The sequence below is a fragment of the Macrobrachium rosenbergii genome, chromosome 53 (genome assembly GCF_040412425.1).
Source record: "Macrobrachium rosenbergii isolate ZJJX-2024 chromosome 53, ASM4041242v1, whole genome shotgun sequence".
NCBI classification, from domain to species: Eukaryota; Metazoa; Arthropoda; class Malacostraca; order Decapoda; family Palaemonidae; genus Macrobrachium; species Macrobrachium rosenbergii.
In genome coordinates this window covers 42,092,266-42,119,213 of record NC_089793.1, presented here as the reverse complement: position 1 = coordinate 42,119,213, position 26,948 = coordinate 42,092,266, and the positions used below count along the sequence as shown (strand labels likewise).

Here is a 26,948-nt window from a genome sequence, read left to right as displayed (position 1 = left end):
CAAATTAAATGCTTGAGTACAGTAGATATGGGGCAGTGAAAGGTCATGAGTCTGATTAATCAGAAGCCCTCTCAAGGCGATGTATATTGTAAAGTTGTGGATTACTTGAGAAAGTGTGATTACACTTTAGATGAGTTTTTTGAGGCACTTGATTTCCTCACTAGGAGTTTGGAGGACGACACATTGCAAAAGGGAGAAGAGAGTCTGTAAGACCTAAGAGAGTTGCATTTCAAACCTCTCATACTAGAACGTGTCCATTTTGCCAAGGTGAGCATTCGGCCAGCAATTGTACCAATCACACTACCGCTGAAGACCGGAGGCAACACAATGTATTTCCATAGGTGCTTCGACAAGCACTCAATGTAAGACAGAATTGTAAATTGTGTAATGGTAGACATCATAACTTGATTTGTAGTACTAGTAATAATGCTTTCAAGTCTCAGTCAAATGCACCTACCAGGCAGTTCAACAATATAACTGTACAGAGTCAGTCATCAAGTCTTGTGACATCTAAGCCAGTCAAGAGCCAATGTAGAAATAGAAATCCCGAGGGTTCTAATGTAAGTAGAGTAAATGAGAAGAAAAAGTGATAAAAAACCCTGTGTCAATGCGAACTCAGGCCTGCTGTCAACACTGTTACCAACTGTGTCAGCCATCTTGTATGCCCAGGGCTGACATGCTCCGACTACAGTGTTTTAAGACACTGGGAGCCAACGTAATTTTGTATTGAGTCGGCTAGCCCAAAAATTAAGGTTGCCAGTACTAAAGAAAGTCTCCCTTAGTACTGCACCATTTGGTTCTAATTCAGATGGGAAATAGGGTAATAAGGACAAACTTGATAGTGCATGAAAGTGTGAACTCGCCCATCTACAACTTGGGCCTAGTTAACGTAAGACATCATTTGCAAAACAAAGGGTACAAAATGGCAGACGTGGAAGTTCGTAATGATGTGTTTAAAAATGTAAACCTGCTGATTGGTGCCAACTATTTTAATCACTTTGTCCTTAGTATGGACAAGCGTGATGGGGTCAGTCTTTTTGTGACTCATCAAGGGGTGTCTCCTTATGGAAAGGTCCCTCAGTGGGCACTTGAGGGAGTTGACACAACTTCCGTTAAAGCCTTGCGTGTCTGCTGAACAGTAGAACCGACCCATGATGTTGATGAATGGTGATGACTTGATAAGATTGGTATCAGTCCCAAAGAGCAATTTTCCACCTCTGAGAACGTAGCCATCTAGAAAGGAAAGGACAGTCTAGTACGGACTGATCAGGGTTATCAAGTAAGTCTCCCCTTTCATGATGAACAACGTCCAAGTATCAATTATCGTAATGCCATTGCACAATTAAATGCTTTAGAAATGAGATTTGATCAAGATCCTGGTTACCGAACCGCTTATGAGCAAGTCCTTCAGACTTATCTTGAAGCTGGGTTCATATCCCCAACTTGAGAATAGAAGGCTACTACATGCCTCATTTTGGTGTTAAGAAAGAGAGCTCTGCTACCCCCCCTTTGGACCATGGTTAATGCCTCCTCCAAGTCGAAGGGAGGAATCTCCTTGAATGATTACTTGTATCCAGGCCCTAGTTTAGTAGAGTTGTACGACCTTTTGTTTAAGTTTAGAGTAAATCCCTACGCACTAACCACTGACATATCTAAAGCCTTCCATCAAGTCCTCCTTGATCCACAAGACACCAAGTATGCTCAATTCCTGTGGTATGAGGCCCTGTCACCAGCAGCTACCTTTGCTTTCTCCTTCAACAAGTCCTTCAGACTCTCTTTAGGGCAGCCGGGAGGGAAGAGTTGATAAAATCGTTTTATGTTGACAATTATGTTGCCACCTATGCTACTGAGGGAGGAATTTGGGATAATTATTTAACAGTTAAAGAGTTTTTAGATGAAGCTAGCATGCCATTGAGGGGGTGGGCGAGTAATAGCCTAGCCTTTGATTAACGGGTAGGAATTGAAGAGCCCACTGAGATTTCTGTGTTAGGAATGTTATGGGATAGGAGTAGTGATCAGATGTGCTTGAAACCCTTCAAAGGGGTGGGAGAATTGCCTAGTAACTGGGTTCCCACAAAATGTGGATCCTTTCCTTGTTAATGTAAAATTTTTATCCTTTAGGGTTGGTCAGTCAACATTTGTTAGAGGAAAGTTGTTTTTACAGAAAGTATGGGAAGAAGGTATAGGATGGAATGATGTCCTCGACACAGAAAGACAGACAGAGGCAATGAAAATCTTAGAAGAGCTTGTCAATGTGCATATGTTAAAATTTAGGAGAGGAATTTTGATACGTGAATCAGAAATTCATTGTCTTTACTGATGCCTTAAGTAAGGCATATGGGGCAGTAGACTATGTCGGGGGAAGTAAGGGAGAAATGGAATTTTCATTCTAAAATTAATTTCAACCCTTACCTGGATACTTCATACAGCACTTAGTTCGCACTAGTTTAAAACAAATTACTTACAACATTATCACCTGTTACTAACCCAGGTTAAAGAAAAATTTTAAACCACCAATTATCACTCAGTAACGACCGGTGTAACAGCGCCACGCCCCCTCTCCCGCTCAGCTGATCATCAGTAATCCCAACATTGGAGGTGGGGAGGCTAATAGGATGTGGGGAAGGCTATCCTTTTAAGTATATTGATGAATTTTAGAATGAAAATTCCATTTCAAAATACATTCCTGGTACTTTTGTCGAATGATTCCCAAAAATTTTACTGGAGGTGGATCGATCGGCACTAGAGGTTGATTAGTGACCTGCCGATCCAACTATTCTACTCATTGACTTGTCTCACTAGAAGGAAGCTGCTAACCTAGACTCAGAGTTCTGCCGACTCATGGAAGTCAGGTATGAGAAGGTCTGAGTCTCAGGGATAAGAGTGTGGAGGCAACATGGCCCTAATCCACTTTGCTTATATAATGAGTCTCAGGGATAAGAGTGTGAGGCAACATATGCCCTAATCCACTTTGCTTGTTTATATGAGAACAGTCAGTCATGTCAAGTTAGTCTTCAGTTTGCCAGGGACTTTGAAAAAAGGATCCAAACATACCGATGGAAATTGCAATAATGATTAATGTTAACCAGTTAAATTGCTTATTAATCAACTGAGAACGTAAATATAATAATTTTTAAAATATATATTTAACTAAAATATATGTAAATAATGAGTTAATTAATTAATGACCTGACCAGTACAATCAAAAGGTCCCAAAGAGGAACAACCATCTAAACTCCATGAAATATCTTTAAAATAAAATAGAGAAAAAGATAGAATTGGATCTCCAGGATGCGTTGGTGTCCAGCACCCTAGAGATAGAACAATTCTTAAGAAAAGCCGCACTAGTGGCTATAGATCTAATGCTGTGGGCCTGGAGGAGGACCCCACACCTCCCAGTGCTCCAGCACAAATCCCCTCTCAGGAAGAAAGAAATGGCATTTGGAAATGCTCTTCCTGGGTCTCTCTTAGGAGAAATAAAGGTAGACACTTGAGAGGGACGAGGTCCTTAGTCCTGTCTAGATAAACAGACAATGCCCTAACTGGACAAAAGAGGTGAACCCTCAGGAGATCACCTTCAAGTCTCTGAGGTTCAGGATAAAAGACCTGGGAACAGGCTTACTAGCTGATTCCGTCTTACGCCATGAAGTGGGAGACATAAGAGAGAACTAAATCCTCTCCTGAGGAAGGGACCAAGAGGAAAGGGCTTGGAGCTCACTGACCCTTTTAGCTGTGGCTAAGGCTACTAAAAGAGGACCTTCTTCGTCATGATCCTAGGTCCTTTGATGCCAAGGTTCATATTTAGAAGACATGAGGTCTTGCAAACCACATTAAGATCCCAAGAAGGAAGGAAAATCTTCCCTAGGAGCTTGGTCTGAAGGCTTTAATGAGATCTCTGATGGCAGGTCTGAGCTGATGGAAGGTAGCTTAAATCTAAAACTGCTGAAAGCATAGACCTGTAAGCCTTAATGGTAGGGACAGAGAAATGACGATGCTCACCACTTGTGAAAGAATTCCGTAACCTTAGGAAATGGAAGGATGCAAATAGAATGTCCTTGCCTCGTCACCAACCCTCTAGATATTTCCACTTAGATTGATAAGAGGCTAAAGAAGATTTCAGCAGTGGCTAAGACCCAGCCACTCTGAAGAGAACCCTGAGGCTTCAAATCGCTGAAGAGTTGGAGACGCATGAAGACGTGACCATTTGGGATTTCTGTGGAACCTGGCCATTGAGGTTGACGAAGGTGGTTCCGTCTGGGTGGAAGAGGAACGGTGGTTCCAGAAGGTGTTCCATCAAATCTGGGAACCACTCCCTTGAAGCCATAGTGGAACAATTAGAGTTAGCTGACAGTTGGTGGAAGACTTCAGCTTGTTGATCACCTGGCGGATCATTGCAAAAGGGGAAAAGCGCAAGCCGAAGATTGTCCCATGGGATAACATCGCATCCACCCCACAGCCATAGGGTCCGAGGTTGGCGCAAGTATAAGCATCTTGCGAACGGTGATTTAGCGATGTTGCAAACAGGTTGGTTCACTGGCCATCTCCTCCAGAGCTTGTTGAAAACTTCCATGTCCAGCGTCCATTCTGACCCTATGATTTGGTTGGGTCTTGAGAGAGCATCTGCAATCACGTTGCAGCCCATAACAAACTGAGGCGGAGAGTTCTGCAAGGTCTCTGTCCATCTCAAGATTCTCGGTGTTGCTATATCGCTGAGAACGACTGAGCGGACACCCCCGATGTCTCAAATATGAGATTGTAATGTAAAGTTTTCCGAGACAGCCACCGTTCGGTGAGCAAATCTTGAAAAAAGTGAAGACCCCTCTCACCTTTGATCAAGCTCCTTGCATTGATGTAAGTCTGTTGGATTCCTCGCTGGACCAAATCCAACTGAGGCGAATTGGTTCGTCAGATTTCAAGCCTCTGCCCACGTCCGATTGCGTCCGGTTCAGCCAGAAGCTCTGGTGTGGAGTATGTCATGAAAAAATTGGATCTGTTTTCAAACAATCCACTTCTCATCCACCGAGAAGGATAAGTGACAAGCCGAGTGGTAAATCAGGACAGAGTTCGTGGTTCCCAGCTTTTCCTGAAAGCCAGTTAGTGCCCTCATGCCTGTGTTTGTCATGTTCAGGAATGTCAGATGAGCTCTTTTTACAGATGGACATTCTTTCAAAGAACCTCTAAAATGTAGAAATTTTGAGGAGGAATTCTTCTGCTATTGAGACAGAACCTTTCAAATATCAAGGGAGTTTAATGATAAAATCAAGGACTCAACCCTACCCCAGATAAGTCATAGATTGAGAGTGGTGTCAGATTGGAGTTCTCGAAATTTCAACAATTCCTGAGAGTCTGATACAGGTCTGGTAATAGGTCCCTTGCGGATCATTGCTTCCTTGGGAAGCCAGAACCAACCATGCGTCCAGGTCCATTCAGGAGTCATAGTGCCGTTGTCTCCGGCCTGGTGGAGAAAGCAGAGGCAGATATATATATCTGCCCTAGTGAACACCTTATTTTATCATTAAAACCAAACACAGGAAACTTTGAATTGCCAAGCCCTGCCTCCAGCTACGAAGCAGAGGAACTTAGGTGGGCAGAGGACAGCATAGGAATCTGAAACAAAACAATTCGATCTATTAGACCATCCAGTCGTCCCTCCAATAGCACTGAAGCTGACTTCGTGATTACTGTGCCCATTTGGCTCGTCTGCTTAAAGGTGTTTAGGATGGAGAGATCGATAATGGGTCTGGATCCTCCAGTCATCTGTCAGGCACCACAGCCACTGTGCTGTCGTAGCCTGGGAGAGAAATCTGAGACAAAAATAACCACCTGACCTGCAAACATCAGATCTGACTCCAGCGCTTAAAAACTGATGGAAAGAGGGGAATCCCCAATCGAGGTGATGGAGTCCAGATAAAAACACAACAAAAATTTTAAAAACTATTCCCTAACCATACATTACGATGGATCTACGCTTTGTCACCCAAGATGTCCAGCGAAACTGTAAGGTCCCCAATGAACAGCAAGACTCATACACTGTTCCCCGTCCTTTAGGTAATCGCGAACACAAAATGACTTCTCCAAAAGGTGGCATTCGGCGCTGGAGAAGCCGCATGTTCTTTTGAAAAAATTAGATTTTGCAACAGCCTACCTCATCGGGCCTTTCAAAAGGCGCAATTAACTCTCTGACCACTCTTATGGGCCTTCTTGAAACCTGGCCTCAAGAAGAAGCCAGGCAGTTTGACCGCCAGGGACGTCAGGTCTTCTCACCCGTGCATCTTAACCTGTCTGCAATGACTCTTTCTTTAGTCTTGTTCCAAATAAATTTAGAGCCAGACAGGGAGGACAATCTTTCGGTTCTTGGCCCAGAATTGTTGCTACCCGTACACCTTTCAGTTAAATGACTTGGGCCAGGGTGGGACCTTCTCATTCTTGACTTGAAAAGTAGCGAGGAACACTGCAATATTGGAGGAACCAACTGACTTAGAATGGAAAAATCTCACTGATTCTCTTAAGTAGCGAGGGGACTAAAATAAAGTCTTCTTTGTTAAGTTCTCAAAGAAGCAGCATGAAGGAAAGTCAAAGGGCAGAAAGGAAAAGAACCACGTTTTTCCAAGATGGAACCAAAACTGATTCACCTTAGTCCCTCGAACATTCCATACAAGATGTCATGGAGGTCCTTCATGGCTAAATATATCTAATCCTCTGTGTCAAAGACCGCTCACAACATACTTCTTATAACCCCAAGATCAGGAGACTGCCAGCTTATAACTTCTTATGAAAAGAAGGAAGTCTGAAATCTGGCTCACGGTAGTGAGGAGGAAATCCCTTCCTAACACCTTGGATAAATACTCCCAATTCTATTGATAAAGATTGACTCTATGTTCTTCTGGCTCACGCTCTTGCCTTGCTTGAAAAACCTCTCTCTAAGGCCAGCATTTCGATAGTCTTGGAAGGTTCCGGAGCGGATTCTGGATGGTATCTCCCAAAATAAGTGGAAACTGTCTGAGTGGGAATCTGGACCAAATCCCCAATGAAGTCTAACATCATCCTCATTAGAAACAGACTGAAAATTAGAAAAGTCAAACCAACCGTATCTTCTGAGGAGGAGGAAAAGGCTTCTGACCACTTCTCCCAGGATCTTGAGAGAAAGGAAGGGAAGCGAAGACAAAGGGACGAAGTAGAAGCAGAAAGAATCTATTGAACTACTCCTGGATCCAGGACAGGATGAAGCTGTAATGACAAGGAGCAGCTGAACTTTGACGTTGCAAAAAGAAGAAGAGTGAGACTGCAAAATATCTGAAGCAAGAACACCTTAAACCCAGACAATGAACCCACTTCCTGGTTCACAGAGGTGGACTGACTCTGTCACAATCCCAGACGAAGGCAAAGCCTGCGAACAACCCAGCGCTGAGGAAAGCCTGCAGCAAACCGGACACAGGTGGAACCTCCTGGAACTCCCACAACAGAATATCTTTTGACAACCTAATGACAGGACGAACCTGAGTGCCTCCCAGTTTTCAGGAGAAAACTCAGTGGTATTGACCCAACACCTTGACTGAGAAAAACACCATCACCATGACCCTGGAAGAACTGACCCATCAAGATTACATCTTCATACTGATATGCCCTGAGATGCCACCTGAACCATGACCCGCTCTCTCCAGAATAAACAAGTTGAGCTACTTGCTCAGTGAATATTTAAACCTAATTGCCTAGCTTTAACAAAATCAATACAATTAATAATATCAGGGAAAAGAAATACCCGAAAGCCTCGGGGATCAACTGGTTTCCCCATGCCGACATCACTTCGGGGGTTAAGACAACTCGAGATCATTCTTCCTTTCTTAGAGGAATGGCAGACCGAGGCAGTCAGGGAATGTCTGAGGAAAACAAGGGTTAGTGGTACAAACATCATCATCTTCAGTCCCTAATCCCCTATCTAAAAGATTGCCTAATTCAATAAAGACATCTGCATCGATTCAGCAATCTGATCCGAAAAAGATGCAGAAAATTGACTGACTGATTTATCAAAAGATCAGTTATATCAGATTTTGACAGGTGCTCACCGTGAAGCATCTGCAACATTTACAACATCATTGCTATTACCAAGTTTAAAGTTCGGTTAAGGGCTCCTCGATAAGCCCTTGAATAGCAGCCGGATCTTAGCTTTAGATTTTCGTTTTTTTGTACTAGAGATTTTGATGTTTGACATATCTGGCAAACTCATCAGATGACCATTGTTCTACAATCGGCACATTTCTTACTATCCATGGGAATGCCCCCTCTACAATTACAAATAGAATTACAAATTGAATGTCTATCATTAGACAGGCTACTCATCCACTTCTTGCAATTTTTACAGCTGCGTCTGGAGTCACACTTGTCAAGGTCCTGTGGCGATAATCCTTCGAATCCATACTGGGTCTAAGAAGCTCCTGACAAAACAGGAATAGCCCGTCCTAAATTGAAAGTGAAGCGAAGCCGAGAGAACCTCTCTGACATCCAGAAAACAACTGATGATCAGCTGAGCGGGACCAGGGGCGTGGCCTGTTTTACCGGTCGTTACCAGAGGTGATAATTGGTGGTTTAAGAATTTTTCTTTATGGGTTAGTGGCATTAAGGTGATAATGTTGTAAGTGTTGTTTGTTTCCCTGGACCGTACGAACTAAGTGCTGTATGAAGTATCCAGGGAATGAAAGGAAACTAAACTGCTGACTAGCAAAATGAAAGCCCCCAAGAAACAACAACTGTTGACCATACCTAATTTAGTTATTAGCCTTGTTGTTAGGAACTAGGTTAGGTAGTAGTTTGATGAATTTGTTAAAAGTCAGTACAGTTGTAATTTGGACCAACAGTAAGGTCGCTATAGCCTGGGTAAATAGCAAGAGTACAATAGGAACGTGTTTATAGCTAATAGGGTAGGAGAGGCTAACTCTTTTACAGGAGTGTGGGATGATTCTGAAGCATGTGCCGACGAAAAGTAATCCAGCAGGTCTTTTGTCCCGAGGGACCAGTGGGAGAGAGCTAACAGACAGTCAGTTGTGGCACTGAGGACTCCTGTTTCTTCATGTTGAAGGTCCTGCCGATCTCCCACAGCTACTAGATGAAGTCTCACTAAGCCAGGCTAATAAGCAAGTTGTTGCCACCCTCCGTGAACTACAGGAAGAAGCAGCCATGATAAAACCCACAGACATCTGGCCTATAATGGAGGGTATTATGAAAAATGTGTTGAAATTTTTAAAAAGTAATAATGTTAATCCATTTCTGAAGCTTGTTTATTTGGAACAGAGGTATTATTTGCCTTCAGTTTATAGTTATTTGAAAAAAGGATCTAAAGTACCCAACGATATCATTAATTTTGTTAACCAGTTAGGGTTAGTTTTGGTTGAGGGTATAATATACTCTAGAAATAGACTAAAGAATGCTGTAGGAAATCGAGATCACTTAATCTTGTTACCATAGAAAACTTGAATTAGTACAATCATACCCTTGAGACACTTGCATACCATGAACATGCATTGTCTTGAAGGCCCGCCTAGTAGAGCTATTTTTCATTTTCAGGAATGTTGGTGCTTTCCAGGACTGAGATGTTTGGCAAAAGGTGGGAGGCGGATGTGCCGCTTGTATTAAATCCTGTCAGCACCCACACTGCCCACCTCCCCACCTGCTCCCACTGCATGAACACAGATGTCACTTCAACCATTTGTTTTTATTGGTCTTGAGTCTATCTCACTGGACCCATCCAGGTAGAAGGAGGGATAGGCTACATCCTGTTGGGACCTCTGCATGGAGCAAAGCCGTCTACTTAAGAGTACTGTTAACCAGGAACCTTGATGCCGCCAGCCTTCATCTTGATGTTCAGGAGACTTGTTGCGATGCATGGGACGCCCTGGCAGTATCTACAGCGACCGCCCACCACCAGACCTTCTGGCGCATGACCAGCACATTCCGACAAGACATCTTCGATGAAGGTGAAGCTCGACAATTCCTGCGTAAGCACAGGATACAGTGGCATTTCCAGATTCCGCGATCTCCACGGAAAGGAGAATTCTTCAAGCGCCTAATTAGGGTTGTGAAACACACCCTCGAGATGTCTTTCAGGCACAAAATCTTCAACGAGGAGCAGGTCCGTACGTTAATCAAGGAAGCAGAAGCAGTAATAAGCAACAGGCCTTTTATGTATACCGGCGATGGCTGGGAAGACGAAGATCTTACGCCCTCTCATCTGATTCGAGGATCTATGATCCAACTGATGTCACCCGTTGTGCAACATGAAAATATGTACTGCACATTGACGACGAAGCAGATGCATCATCAGTATTCTCGTCACCAAGGAGATCTTGTGAATATTTCGTCATCGGTGGCAGACAGAGTACCGAGTTCATTGCAGGAGAGAAAACGGATGTGGGACCTAAATCTTCAATGAGTGTTGGAGCACATTATGTTGGTGAAACTCGACCATAGAAAAAAGGAGTTACTGGCCATTAAGAGGGCGAAATGTTGCTGTCTTCCAGATGACGATGGGGCTAGGCGTTAATGTACTCTATGAAGGGTAAAAAAAACTTTGCACCAGTTGAACACATCATTCCCCTAGAAATTAGTGTGTGTGAGGGTAATAAGGGTGAAGAGAATGACGATAATGAACACACCGATGAAGTGAATGGGAAAGAGGACACCGCACCGAGTGTGGGAGTTGACGTAGGAAAAGTGTAGGTTCTTGCGAGATTAGTGAGTGTACGTGCAGAACAACTGGACACTGATACGAGTGAGTGAGCGAGACTGAAAAGAAGGGCAGCAATAGCCCAAACACTTTGAATGCAGGAATGGGTTTAGGAATGACGATGTATATCATAATGTAAAACCCCAAGAAAAGACTTGTGGCAGGTTGTAGGGAGGTTGACAAACCACAGAAGTGATAGGAAAAGTGTTATCGGGAGTTGTTGCTTCATGCTGCACTTAAAGAGCGCACACAAACTGTTTGAATTGTATGAAATGTAACGCCCAACCCTTTGTACAACATATTTATCATGTCATTGTTTTTTTGAGAGTGGTTACTCCATGCACCTTGTTATTTTGATTACTGTAAGTCTGTTGTGAGCTGTTGAACAAATAGTGTGGCGCTGCAACTGAGTGTCGGCCGCACCTTACCTCAATTCAGACATCACCTGCCTAACCTTCCAATTGCTGTCCTTCATAATGCCAGAAATTCAAAACCCAAAAAGTCAAAAAAATTGGATCTGTTTTTTTCAATCAATCCTTCAAAATTCCAGGACAAGTGAAGGGGAGTGGTAAGCAGGCGGCTGAGTTCTATGACACTTTTTTCTGTAAACACGTTTGATTATTTGTGTCCGGCGAGAAAATCTGAATGTTGTCTGTGTCAGGAATGTCAAAAGAGGCTCTGGGTACTATAACCTAATTCAGGTACATTCTTTCGTAAAGTAACCTATTTTAGAAATTTTGAGAAGGAACCAGGTGACAATGAGACATGCAGAGGGGCAAAATGCGTCTTTTATAGCAATGGGTAAGCTGAGCACTCTTCATGTCGTCACTTCCCCAGCCAAGTTGTCCGTTTTGTAACGAGCCGGTTCATTTGGTATGCTAGTTTGATCCTTCCACATGTTTGACATCTGACGTTTAACCCAGTTAATATTTGGTTAAAGTGTAGCCTGATTATTTGGAAGTAAGTTTTGTGCAAAACTGTAGCTTTTAGAGGCATTTTTTTTTTTTTTTAAGTTTTATGGGTTTTTGTATTGCTTTCAGCATTATGTCTCGTTCCCAACCGTGTGGTCCTCAAGGATGTTCGTTCTCTTCAATGTTTGCTGGTAGTGCCTTCCAGGCCTGACTATCCCAGTCCCATACCATCAGGGACTTAGAACCCTCCCAGTCATGGGGAAAAATTCGCAACATTACCTCTGGTAGCATTTTCATTTCTTCTTCAGTTGGCAGCAACACTGGAAAAGGATATTCCAGGCCTAACATTACTAATTCAATACTGTTTCTTTTGCCTCTCTAAACATGATACGTTCAGTTACCCTTTATGTTTGGATTTCTTTTCCCATGATGTACACATCACAATTAAGTAAACATGACGGATGACTGCCTCCACAATGTACTGTATATCTTGCTTCTTTATTACATACACCATGCTCTCGTTCACTACACTTAACAAATGTGGCAGGCTTACCTTGTAGCTTCTGCCTACAAGACCCTAACATATGTCCAAATTCTTGACAAAGAAAACATTTCCTCAGTCTTGGGACATATCGCTTAACTTTAAAACGTAACCAGACTGCTTTTATTATATTACGCAATTGAGGAGAATTATTATATGTAATCATTAAATACTGTACAGAAGTGGAACTAAGGCTCCAGTGATCTTATTTATTCTTTCAATTCTAATCACACCTTGATCTTTTAGTTCTTCTACCAGCTTCTCCTTCAAGTACGTCATCAGGTGGGGTGCATACTGTATATCAATCCCTTGGAGAAATTTCAAAAAGCATGTGCAGTGGACCCCTGCATACTTATGGCTCTGGATTTGCGGCTTCACCAATTCGTGGATTTTTCTGTGGAACATACAGTATATACATATTATTCATGGAAAATTTGTCTCTTTGCTGTATTTTTCATAGAGAAATATTCACTAAGGGCTGTATTTTCATATTTTTGAGACTACTCTACAGTAAATGCATTTTTCTGTGATAAAATATTAAAATACTCAGGTATACAGCATTTTTAAGGGGTTTTTTGGTGTTTGAACTATCAAAATTGGCACTTACCACATGAGGATTTTTAAAGGGGTGTCAAGCATTTGTGGATTTTAGCTATTCATGGGGGGTTGTGGTACACATCCCTTGTGAATACCAGGGGTTAACTGTACTACACAGTCTACTTTACCTCCTCCGAGATGTGATAATGCTTTCAGTTTTTCATTTTATTTTGCTGAGGTTGATTCTACTGTCAGTTTTCCTTGACCTTTAGATGATATCTTGGGCTCTCAGCCACAACACTTTTCAATGTCTCTGTGCACATAAAAAATATTGCAACTAGAACCTTCAGATTAAAAGGGCACGTAATTACACTAGAAGGTTTCCTAGATTTTTCCAAATACAGGTTGTCCGAGAAGGGTGCAGCTGTCGTCAACTGTGCCAAAACGTTATCATCAGAGGGCCCAGGGATACTTAAATCTTTATAGCTACTACTCATAAAGATCAAATTAGGAAAAAAACGAAAAATTAAACCTGAAAACCTTAAAAAGATATCATCAGCCTTTCATGGAGTTTATTCTTCCACCAATGGCACAAGTGAGAGCTGACTCCCAAATGTCCACCCGCTACCCTACCCCACAGGGGATGCCACAACACAATTCAAGCGGCCCAAGTGTAAGCTAACCCGCTTGTTGAGACAGAGTATTACAAGAATAAAATCATCCCCACCCTAATCGTATTATGGGCAAACCAGATAGAATGCCAAGAGTCCTATCCCCAGAATGAGACCCCCCTGGAATCCGTGGCCCAGCACTGCAGAATAGTTCCACCTTTGAACTATCAATAAGACATCTCTCATGTCCAAACACCATTGGGTATTTGATAGTCCTAACAGTTTCCAATATTTAGCTTCAGATATACTGTGCTGTAAACCCAGTCCCAGCCATGATATCTTTTCCGTTTTATCAGGTCCAATAAATTTTACCAAAAGGGAAAATTTCACAAATTTATACCAAATGACTATGTAAAAATATATAGGACTCTTGGACTCAAACCCAGGAACAAATTCCTGGGATTCCAGAGCCCCCTCACCTGTCAAGGTGTTCCCATGTCGAGGGAGATTTCCTTTACAGATACAGGAAAAATCTTATTGTCCAAAACATCACTAGTAAATCATGACAAAGGCAACTAAGAGTCAGTCTAGGCTCTCTCAGTGGTAGACTAACATCTGCAGAAAATGCCCAGGTGCTTCCTCGAAAAAGCAGTCCCTGTACCTCGGTATCCGAATCCTGGTATATATTCCTCATATAAAGGCTCAGAAGAAATGCAAACTTTCCCTATCCTAGCCTCCATGCCTATTCTACTCCCATATCTTGGAAACATCAGAGGAAAAGTAAACGAGTAAAAAATGCGCTGAAGTTTCTTTGGCACAATCGAGTTTTCTGTACAGCATTTAATGCTGTATGTAACTTTCAGCTACGGCCCATGGAACTCTTAGCGATGGCCCATGAAACTCAGCCACGGTCCGGTGGTGGCCTCAGCCACGGCCCATAAAACTCTTGGCCGCGGCCCATGAAACTCAGCCATTGTCCTGTGGTGGCCTGTGTTGTTGGTACCTGTAGCAGTGCTAGATATACGATTATGGGTAACTTTAACCTTAAATAAATTAAAAACTACTGAGGCTAAAGGGTTGCAATTTGGTATATTTGATAATTGGAGGGTGGATGATCAACCTACCAATATGCAGCCCCCTAGTCTCAGTAGTTTTTAAGATCTGAGGGCGGATGGACAGACAAAGCCGGCACAATAGTTTTCTTTTACAGAAAACTAAAAGTAAACAGTCCCTGGAACCCTTACCCAACCTGGTAGGGCTGCACCTCCACCAGGTGAGCAAGGTCATGGGCAGCTGACAACCTAGATTGACGATGTGCCTATGGGTGAGGAGGGTGCATTCAATCACAAGAATGTGAACAAGGGCTGTCCAAGATCATGGTAAAAATCATCCAAGCCTAAACTAATACAAAAAGAAGGAGGGAAGAGGGAACCTCGTCTATTGGGCCTGGATAACAGGACTGCCTGGTCCAGTCACCTCCCCAGGACCCCTGACCCATTCCCATTTTGCCCAAATGTGTGCAGTATGCAGGAAGTAGGTCATGTGGCAGGAGTGTGTTGGAAGTCGAGCATGAATCAAGGTCTGAATGGGGCAAATGGAGAGCAGAGTCAGGGAAACAGGGTATGAGAAGAGTTCATTGGAATGAACCTTCAGCCTTAGTGGTTGAATGTGTAACTAAATGCAGACACGAGAGAGCGGATGATGGTATGAGTAAGCAAGAGGAAAGTTTGTCAGATGCGAAACAATTATACTTTTACAAGAGATAGTTAACACTAGGAAGAAGGGAAAAGGCAGAAATAGGAGTACAAGTTGAAGTATTAGGCTGGGTGAAATAGATAATGAACTAGATCATACATGTAGTATTTATATATTTAGTTTTTATATATTTCCCACTAAAGATGATGACTGACACAGTAGACAAAGGTGAATTATGTAGATAAGATGAATAACAATGCAGGAAGCATTGGATAATATTGATGATGTGTTATCTGAAGTAAGTACAGAGACTGAATGAGTTCCAGGGATTTAGAGAAAGCAGTCCATTAGTTAGTAGGAGAACCTTAGAAGTTAGGTAGATATCAGGTTGGATTGGACAGTAGAAACAGGACAGATTTAAGAAGTAGTAAGTGAAAAGTAAGTAAGATAGTTTGGATAGTAATAAGGATAGAGATGACTACTGTATGATTAATTTACCAGTAGCCCAAGTATTAATTTATAACCTGTGACAGTACTTTGCCAAATAAAATTTGATGAAAATTTTATGAAAAAAAAAAGAAAAAAGACTGAGTTAGCTTGAATCATGAAGTGAGAATAATGACTGTTAGCAGGAAGGGCTGTAAATTGGCCAGTTTGTGTGCACTAATTCATTATTAATTTGAACAAATTTAATTGATTCATTTTTTATTTTAATGTCCTTGTTCTCACTTCTATTAGAACTTAGTGGGGACTCTTTTTCACTGCAGGTCTGATGTGGTGAGAGGAATCACCTCAATTATATGTTTAAGCTCGAATTTCTTGAACATGCATTGAGATAAACTGTAGAGACTACTCAGGTGCAGTAAGTACCCGACAAGAAATAAACAGTGCATTGTTTATATCGTGACCTATTCATATTACTAAAGTTGTTTTGAGAATAATTTATAAAGAAATTATCAATGACTAGTCTAAGTGTGATTATCATCATAAATGATAGGGAACTGACTGATTGTATTCTTAGGTAGGACAGCTACTGGTTAGGCAAGTTTGTTTAGTAAAATATTGTCTGCAGGAATTCACAGTTGACTAGTGCTGACTACATTTTGTAAAAAAAAAAAAAAAAAAAAAAAGCATCTTTTGGTTAAATAGTACAAATTCCTTAATTTGTTCCCTAAGATTGCTGAAATGAATCATGGTCCACACCTCTCAATTAACTTAACAATTCCTAAGAGGAACAAAACCACAACAACAGGTTTTTACCAAGTACTGAGGATCGGGCATTGCCTTTCTTGCTGGTTTAGCCATGCTCCCATAATGACTCCTAGGGTCAGGAAGACCTAGTGGTCATGGACACCCTTCCCTGACTCAAAAACTAATCGAAGACACATCAACATTCTCCGCAAAATGTCATGATCTCTTTGGATAGCATGTAGCACCCAAACAGACACAGTAGGGAGGTGGATTAAAAAGGACTTGAACCCACATGACCAATGGTTGCCAGTCTCTAATGCAATTCAAAACAATTCCAAACAAACAGATCTCCACCTTCCCAAGTGCCAAACATGCAAGAGCCCAGATAACTCACCTGTAACTACACTGATGTCAATGCCAGCAACACAGTCTTTGGGTTCAGTTCTAGTATGACAACCTCACAGGAGTTATGACCTTCCAAGGACCAAAGACCCAGAAGCAGCAGTTGCACAAGTGGTCCAAAAACCCTGACTGGACTGGTTAGCCATGTTAACTGGACTGTTACCAGTAACCCCAGGGCCAGAGGACCCAAGGGTAGTGGTTGCACCTGTGCATGAAGTAAAAGATGTGACGGTACTTGCAGTACTATTTCAAGACCCCCACTGGTCCCCTCCACAGACAGAACCATCCTTGGTAATTCTAACAAGACTCCCTATAAGTAGAACCACAACAGCATTGAAAGCAGGTGAGGCGGCCATGGAAAACTAAACAATACTTGTCACTAAACCTGGCAATTTGATGCAAAGATCGAGACTATTGATAGTGCATGAGCTGCACAACCAGGGTAAGCTATCCCCTCTCTAATGACCCCAATGAGCCTAAGAAAGAAGGGGCATGGTGCTCTCATCCCTACAACCATCCTACCATGGAAGGAATGGGGACACCTCCCCATAACCCCTGGAGCCTTGATTGCAGACAGATAGTTCAGGAAACAAACAAGCAGCACGAACATGTCGCGCAAACCCTTCTGTATATGATCCCCAAGAATCACTGGGGAAGATTCAGTGTTTCCCCATCACCCTGGTCATCCGACCAAGGAAAGATAAACAGAACTTCTCTGGACTGTGGACAAGACTAACCCAACCCTTAGATCATCTAAACCCCTTTATATGCCATCCTGAAAAACTGCGGTGAGAAGGGCAGAAGGAAGTATCTGTTACTGCGGTCAACCCACCATAGAAAAACAAGAACACTCCAAACTCATTGCTGCCCTTTAACCTCCTCTGTAGATCAAGAAAACATGGCGCAAATCAAGACACACAAAGTGCCATTGCTTACCTTTCTCTCACAGAGAGACAAGACAGAAAGAACCTCATGTCTAATGGAATGGCACTCAGTGCCAACATCACCCAAGAAATCAATCTCCGTCGGTAATCGACACTCCCTGCCCTACCCCAAAGGGAGAAGTGTGCTGAAAGTAGCTTAATAAACCTTCTAATGTGGTGGAGACTCATCCCCCTAATCTAAACTAGCAGCCTTAGTCTGAGTGGAGGTGAAACCCAGCTAGAAAGAAAGATGCAGAATAAGGTGGGGAAGGGAAGGAGAACATGCCTATCTCCTCTCCACCACTGTCAAAAACTACCCTCATCCGCAGAGTTGTCAAGAAATTAGGAAAGACTAAGCCACAGTGATCAGAGGAAAAAGATTACATATGCCACATTTCCCAGCAGAGAAAGGATGGATGTAAGAGGAAGATTACCTTATTAATCAAGGAAACCAAGTTCCCACTGAACTTCTAAGTGGCCAAGACTACCTACCCTGCAAATTAAATATCTTACTAGTATATCCAAGCATGACACTGCAGTTCTGAACACTAACAGAAGCTGCTACATGTCCGATGAAATCAGATATTGGCAAGGAAAAATAACCCAATTCCTTGCAAGAAGGCTTGTTTGGCCAATGGGTTTGAGTCATAGCGATGAAAACACAGTCAAAAGCCAAAAAAGTTCGAAGGGCAGAAATTGGGCAGAGGATCCTGAGAGACACCTGAAATTGATAACAGCCTAAAACAGAGTGCAGTTAATTACCTTGTAAATGAAGTTTAAATGGCCATTTCAGCTTGCTTTTCCAAGCAATATCCCTATGTAAAGAAAGGTTTATATTTGTGTGAGAACGAAAACATAGTAAAGGCAATTTTCATTTAGTCAGGACATCAGCGTTACCCAATCTTGGTCTGGTAGGGCTGGAGGGTTCCGCTGTCCCCATAGTTCTAGTATGACTTACAAGCTAAGTGACTGGAAGGGTCACGAGAAAGTACAATCCATCTGGTTATGCAAGTCCCAACACCCTACATCAGTTCAGGTTAGGAGGTGAAGATAGGTTGATTCCATGTTATTAGCCTTCCGACACCTTCATTCTTCTAACAACTTATCTTCTGCTTAACACTATACTTCTTAGCCTAAGTCTAGACCATATCTATTCATGGAACTCAAATCTGAACCACTTTGGGAACCTGAGATGGGCTGCGAGAAAATTAGTTCATTGGTAATTTCGCCTCTTTGTGGAAACTTCCATAGAATAAACGTTACTCTACATGCTCTAAACCACCCAAAAAGTAACTTACCTGGTTCATTTCTGTCACTTAGCCATCTGACAATTTTCCAATGATAAGTAACTTTGATATTTCTGGGCAATATCTCTGCACGGACTGTATGGAACACTTCCGCAAATACGAAAGTCACTAGGGAGCCATATGTTTAAGAAGGGATTGGCTAAGGAAATCTATTGTAAAGGAAACATACTAACCTAATGTACCCTAACCTAACCTAACCTAGCAGGCTGTGTTAGGCGGGAGCCTCTGGCCCCCAGACCACCTGGTAAAGGTAACCACTCTTTACCAAAAGTTCCCCTATAACACTGTGCATGCGCAATGGCATTCCAGGATGGCCAGCATACAAAAACATAATCAGTTCTGGTAATTCTAAGCCGGCTGTCCGCGGTGAGCTAGACTGTGGGAATTGACGTTTTCCTATGTTATTTTACTTCCTTTAGAAAAATTTAAAGTAATATGTTGTCGGCCAGCTGTAACTAAGCTGTCATTGACCTTTGAAGAACTACACGACTTGTATTGCCTAACGCGGGTAGGTCTAAGCCGGCATTCCGGCAAGCCCCCACCTCCATAGCTAATACGGCAAAATTGTAACAGTAAACCCCTTAAAAATACCAACCTAACATACCCTAGAGGTGTTTACTGGTTACAATTTTGCCGTATTAGTATGGAGGGAGGTGGGGGCTTGTCGCAGCGAATGCCGGGCTTAGACCTACCCCTGCTAGGTACTTAAATCGTGTGGTCTTCAAAGGTCAATTACGCTATATTCACAGCCGGCCGACAAAATATGACTTTAAATTCTTGTAAAGCAAGTAAAATAACATAGAAAAACGCCAATTGCCACAGTCTAGCTCATCATGATAGCCGGTTTAGAATTACCTCAGTTCTGAGGTTAATTGCAGTCAACCAACAAATAATGATAAATTCTTGATAAGCAACCAAAATACTGTAGGAAAAGTCAATTTTAAAGGAAACAGGCTACCTGACGCGGAGATATTGCTTAGTTGATCTAAGTACGCAGTTGATGTGTACCACACAGGGTTAGCCTAGGCTGGTCCATGCACTCAGTGTCAAGTGTTACCCTACTTGGGGGTTCAGGGAATGCGCGGCACCCCCAGCCAGGTCAGGGCACGATGCTCTGTTGAAGGTTAGGTTAAGGAGGATCCAGGGGGGAAAGGCACCCCCGACCGCCAGGACACAGAATTCTGGCTAAGCTACAGTTAGGTTTTGCCTGTGAAACTTAGCATTGGACGCCTTGTCCTAACCAGACCGGGGAGCCTCGCCCCCTTTTATCCCCTACTAATTCGTGACCCACTACTCTGCACACTACCCTAGGCAAGCCTAAAGAAACATCAAAGTGGACACCTACCTTAGGAATGGATGGTGCTCGCCTGTTGTGTTAGCGTCTAGCTGCTCTGTTCATAAATGGCAATGGAGCTTTGGCAGTAGTCATTTGGTAGGTTGAGCTTTGCAACAGCTCGGCGTAAAATTAAATTTTGATTCTCACATCACTGTGGTGCATATAATGTTGCTTTTCACATACCTCATTACAGCATCATTTCCAACTGAGAATTATGATGAACAGGCTTATTGTCCCTTACGATACCGTTATTAAGGCCTTATTCGAATAAAAGTGAAGAGCCATCAATGACAGCAAATCATCAAAATTTACACACTACATACATGTACTACTCTGTCTGTAAGCACTGTTTTCTCTTTACCTCACCTAAGTCACCTTGCTTCAAACAACGACAGTTACGACACACAAGTGACACAACAGCAACGTGTACTTCTGGTCTTAAGTGGTTAACTTGGTTAGCGGCATTTGACACTTAGGCTACTATGGTGAATTAAATAAATTTTAGGACGTTGTAAAGATCCGCAACCCCAGAGTACCCATGTAAAGATTGGCTATCCTCAGAATGAACTTGTTAACATCAGCCACCAACCCCCGCCCCAAGTACTGAACACGGCGAAGGACATTCCATTTGGCCGACAACAAACAGATGCACCGCCAGTATCAGAATGAGCTTGTTAACATCAGCCACCCCAAATATTAGCTTGTTAAGATAAACAATCCTCAGGTACTCTGGGGTTGCTGTTCTTTACAACGTCCAAATTTTATATATATACTGTATATATGTGTATTAATATATATATATATATATATATATATATATATATATATATATATATATATATATATATATATATATATATATATATATATATATATATATATATATATATATATATATATATATATATATACATATATACACACACACACACACAAAATAATATATATATATATATATATATATATATATATATATATATATATATATATATATATATATATATATATAATACACACATATAAAAATATATATATACTGTATATATATGTTGAAAATTTATTTAATTCAGTAAAGATTTACCACAGTAAGTGTCAAATGCCGTTAACCAAGTTAACCACTAAGTAATCCGTCCAAGACCAGACGTACACGATGCTGTTGTGGGTCGTAACTGTCGTTGTTTGAAGCAAGGTAAGGTAAAGACAATATCCCGGTATGGGTATATTGTCTGTATTATAGGTAGACAATAACTAAAGGGTTTTGACGGCCATTCTGTCCGGAGTCAAATCTTTATCTCTCATACTTTCACCTCATTTCTTTCGTCCCTCTATATTTTCTGTTAAATCCCTTGTCAAACTTCACTTCTCGCTGTCTCTTCCCCTGCCAACTCGCCACGGGCCAGGGCGGCAGGTTATGACCCACACTCTCCCCAAATGAGTTACAACCACAGACGAAGTTCGGCCGTTCCTGTTGGGTCAACGGATTTATATCAAGGCCCAACCACGCAGTCTGATTTGGGTAGGGACTGTTTGCTGTACAAGAGACTACCCATCCCCAAAACAGTGCTCAACATTGCTACATACAATGTAAGAACCCCCTCTCAAGAGATACACCTGGGCAGCCTCGAAACAGAGATTAAAAACATCAATTGTGACATTATCGGAATCTCGGAGATGAGATCAGGTTCACTTCGTTTGGTTTTATGTACAGCCCCCCACAGGGATAATTACCTCTCTGGCGGGCCCTTGTTAGTGTTCGAAATGAGGTGCTTCTTATATTTTATAATTTTCTTTCAGTGTTTTCTCGTCAGTATCGTAGCTCCTGCAGAATAGGAAGTCTTTAGTTCCATTTTAAATTTGGCGGCGTCGGTGACCCTGGTAGTTGTTACGCCAGATAACCCACAATTAATCAATCAGTTAATCATTCTTCTTGTATGCTCTTCACTTCCGGCGGTATTTTGTTATATAGTCTTGGTGCGCAGTGTTCAAATGCTCTCTTGCCTGACCTACAATAATTTGTTCTAGGTTCAAATAGCCTATAAACTTCACTTGCACGTCTGATTACAATATTCATCTCGAGTCTAAAGAAACTTAAGCAATTCCTCAGATATGTTGGTTCATCATATTTTTGTGCTTTAAAAACTACGCAGTATTTTATACTCTATTCTAGCCTTTACTGATCGCCAATGTAGCTCAATTAGTGCTGGGGTTATTGTCTCGGGACGGTGACGGAAACGTAGTCCTTTTATTAACTTGGCGGCTCTATTTAGTACTCCTTGCAATTTACTTAGCAGGTAGTTAGGGAGACCGTAGTATATAACGTTGCAGTAGTCAAGCCCCGAAAGTCTTTGGTTGCAAATTGCTGTTTTCAGAGTATCTTCGTTTAGGTATTTTCTAATAAATGCAATGTTTCTAATATGATAGTTACAGGTTTTTGTAATATGCAATATATGGTTCTTCATCGACAGTTTATTATCAATAAATACTCCTAAGTTCCTCACTGTTGCTACAATATTTATTGTTGACGAACCAATAGTTATTCTTTTGAAGTGTTCACATTTTCGTAGTGCTCTGTCAGATCCAAATAGCATACACCGTTTTGTCTTCATTGAGTTTCAGTTCTTCGCCGACATCCATTTTTTCATATCTTTCATTATTGCCTCAATTTTACTAATGGTGTCTTCTACCGTTTCGACAGGAAAATAGAACTGGGTATCATCAGCATACAGGTTATACTTAACCTTGTGCTTATTTAGAATTCTAGATAATTCGATTGTTAAAATGCCAAATAGCAGTGGACCCAAAACGCTGCCTTGGGGCACTCCTTTTGTAAGGCTTTTCTTTTCTGATTTCACATTTGATATAACCACTGTAACCTTAAAAGCGGACACCTGCTTTACAACAGTGGCAAGGAAAGCAAACAAAATGGTCTTGGATTTCCCATAAACAAAAACTTACAGAACAACATTGAGAAGTTCACAGCCACATCTGACAGAGTAGCTAGTGTCACTCTTAGAATTTCAAAGCGGTAGGCTACAGACTAACAATCATACAGGAGGCAGGAGGAACTGGATAACTTTTATGATGACCTATATACCACTCTAAATAATAACAAAGCCCATCACAACATCATAATGGGGGATTTCAATGCTAAAATTGGACAAGGGAATGAAGATTGTGTTGGGAAATTTGGATATGGAGAGAGAAATGAGAGGGGAGATGACTTGATCAATTTTGCTGTAGCACATGACTTCAAGATCATGAACATTCTTTCAAAAGAGTGACAACAAGTGATGGACATGGCGAAGCCCAAACCATGATACACGAAATTGAATAGACTACATACTTGTAGACAAACATAATACAGTTAAAAATGTTGATGTCCTGAACCAAGTCAACGTAGGCAGTGATCACAGGATGGTAAAATGCAAAATCCAATTCAACACCAAACAAGAAAGACAAAAACTATTCTTCTCAAGACCAGAACATATCAAAATATCTGAAGCTCTGAAATCTACATTTCAGATAGAGTTACAAAACCGCTATGAGATTCTTGAAAATTTAGAAGACCAAAACAGTAATGAAAATGACCTTGAAAGCTTGAATAATAACATTATCCCATTGAAAGAAGTAGCAAAGAAGTTCCAGGACAGAAAGCCCTCCGAAACCAGCAAATTCTCTGAAGAGACAGAGAACCTTAAGGAAAAACGTAGAAATCTCAAGCCCCCATCAACAGTGCGGGAGAAAATTGAACAAAACTATACAGAAAAGCAACGACAAGACCTTCGCAACAGAACAACAGAAGTAATTGAAGATGTCATTAAACAGGGCAGAGGGTTTAAAACAGCAAAAAGAAAACTTGGCCAAGGGAAGCTGCAATTCACTGGGGTGCTAGAAGACGGATCCCTTACAACCAACCGTGATGGAATAGTTAAGCAAGCAAGGGAGTACTACCAAAAGCTGCCATCTTCGTGAAAGAGAAAATCAACACCTATCTCATGACTTTCCAGAGATCACAGCATGCGAGGTGCAACTTGTTATCAAACAAATGAAGAAGGGGAAGCACCAGGACCAGATAACATCACATTGGACCTAATAACAGATGCTGATGAGCCAGTCCAAGTCAGACTGGCAAGACTATTCAATGAATGTCTGAAGAAGAGCAAAATGCCAGAAGAGTGGAATAAAGCCATCCTTATTCTACTCTACAAAAAAGGTGACCCCAGGGACATGAACAACCAACAACCAATCAGCCTCCTTAATGTTATTTATAAGAGGTTCACCCGAGTTATCACTAATCGAATTGCAGGTTAGCTTGATGAAAATCAGTCAAGGGAACAAGCAGGCTTTAGAAGAGGCTACTCCACAATTGACCACCTACAAACAGTAAACCAGATCATTGAGAAAACAAACAAATATAAAATCCCACTAGTAGTAGTACTTGTAGATTACACCACAGCATTTGACTTGGTCGAAACTGAGAAGGTTATGTTAGCGCTGGAAGAACAAGGAGTTGACTCAGTTTATATCAATGTCCTCCGTCACATCTGTGAGAGAGGTGTGAAATAATGAGCAGGAAGACAAGTACTGCTGGTTTATTGATTGTTTCAGATTTAGCTGGCCTTGTGCCAGCACAGGCTCTTGCTCCTAGAGCAGCCCGTAACAGGTTTATTGATGAAGCGACCCACTTATAAAGCGGCGTGCGGACGTCTGCGTATATGCAGAGACCACGGGTACTAAAAATTTACAGGTGACCTGAGGTCAGACTTTTTCTCTACACAAAACAGGACAGGTACATACAGAAAACATAACGATTAACAATAACTGGTTGGACATAAAAATACTCTGTCACATATATGTGGTACAAGGGCAAATGAACAGATAATAAATATAAAATTCACAATAATGATAATAAGATTGTGTAAGTAAACGGTCTACTATGATGGCTTCTTCTTCATCTGTTAATATAGTTTGTCCTCCAGATTTCTTTATGTGTTTTCTTGTGACATCATCATGTAGAGTGCTCTTAGAGAAGCCATACTGGAATGCCGCTTGTTGCACACTGAGATCGCCCTTTCTACTGGCATCACACGCCTCCTGAAATTTTGTCTCTGACCTTACTTTCATGTAAGAACCTCTACCGCTATCACTTTTCATTGTCTTTTGTGGTTTTGTACCACTTTCTACTGTCTTTTGTGATTTTGACATCTTTAAATTGCACAATGATTTACACTCAATGAAGTACCATAGATGTACATGTCTATATGTAAAAATAAATAAATAAAAGCAAAATGCTAACATATATCACTCATTAGAAAATTCCCATAAGACTAAACAATTTTATTTTGTTCACATTAATAATTATTCAGAGCTATTTGCTCCTGTCCAAACTCAAACCACTTTTTATACCTGTCTGAACTCAAACCACCCTTTTTTTACCTGTCCGAACACAACAGCATTGTTAATGAAAAAAATTATGAATCATTTAAATGCCCAATTAAGTAGACTTAACATGCAGATGATGCAAATTCATGATTTGCATGTCAATCTACTTATTTTTAACAAAATGACGCCTCCCAATTCATTCTACATGCTTTGGGCTGTTTTTCTGGGAGAAGTTTTTCAACATTAAAAAATAAAAAAAAAAAAACCTAATACTGTTCAAATATATTTTTTCCATACATAAACTTAACATTAGGAAAAACATTGCCATAATAAAGAGGAAAATAATAAGTTAGAATCATAACCAGCAATTTTTAATTCATTGGTTCTTTTTATGACATATCTTCTACTAACATTTTTTTGAAAAAACGTCCGAGAGCTCACCCTGCGTCTGAATTTACCCAATCTTCACGGTACCTGAAAATAGGGTTTTAAAAGGTCTAATTTAGTGAATATTTTGGCCCCCGTGAAAGGAGGCCGTGAGGTCCTGCATGTTCCGGCAGGGGGTAGTGAGTGTTCCGTTGCGATGTTAAAGGCGCCTGTGGTCACCATGAGGTCTCCAGGAGCCATCCAGTTTTCTACACCATGTGGAGGAGGGAGGCCCACCAGGCGGGAAGCCTTCTTGCAGATTCCCATCCACTCCATTTCAGCGAATGCACCAGGCCTCCTGAAGGCGCTGTGAAACCTCCGAACTTCGCATGTGTAGGCCCCTTAGTCTTTATATGATGGTAGATGCCATGTTTGGCCGGGGCCCCGGGGACTTGGCGGGCTCGGGCCTGAACACGTCCGGGAACTCTGTCAGCAGCTGTGCGTACTGGTGGCGGCGGGCAGATGGTGGGTGCCCTGGGTCCCGTTGCCAGCGGGAGGGACCCGGCAGGAGTCGGTGTCGAGGAGGCGCTTCTGCCCGATGTCGACTGCCAGCCCAAGTGAGCAAAGTCAGCACCCAGGAGCGGGGTCCCTATGTCCACGACGACGAAGTCCCAGGAATAACTCCGGCCAAGGATGGAGATCAACAGGGCCTGGTGCCGTAGGAGAGGATGGGGGATCCCCATTGGCAGCCGTCAGAGATGCAGCCGGATCGGGTTCACGCTTGAGGTCCTCTCTGGATGCCGGGAAGATCGATCTAACGGCCCCGTGTCGACCAGCATCATCCTGCGGAGGCGGTGTCAGGGGCGTATGTGATTCTGGGCCCCCTGGGTTTCGGCTGCCATGGCGGTCTGTCCTGCTGGCCACTCCCTTTTTGAACAGGCGAATGAACAGGGTTGCAGGCAGTTCCAGGCATCTTTGCCAAACCGCCTGTGGTAGTGGCACAGACCCGGGTAACTCCACTTGCTCTGG

The 26,948-nt window shown here is 42.0% G+C and overlaps 1 protein-coding gene across 2 annotated transcripts in view; it reads right to left on the bottom strand.

The window, feature by feature from the left end:
• Nucleotides 1-20,756, bottom strand: part of LOC136834416 (uncharacterized) — a 79,580-nt gene extending 58,824 nt beyond the window's left edge. The window contains exon 1 of one of the 2 annotated variants that reach the window (XM_067096990.1): nucleotides 20,181-20,756. Coding sequence is in view for 1 of the 2 variants with exons in the window: in XM_067096989.1 (XP_066953090.1) it covers nucleotides 12,403-12,448 (46 nt within the window). In the remaining variant the exon portion in view is untranslated. Of the gene's footprint in view, nucleotides 1-12,402; nucleotides 12,496-20,180 lie in introns of those variants that run through there. The other variant, XM_067096989.1, reaches the window with a different exon arrangement.
• Between the last annotated feature and the right edge of the window lie 6,192 nt (nucleotides 20,757-26,948).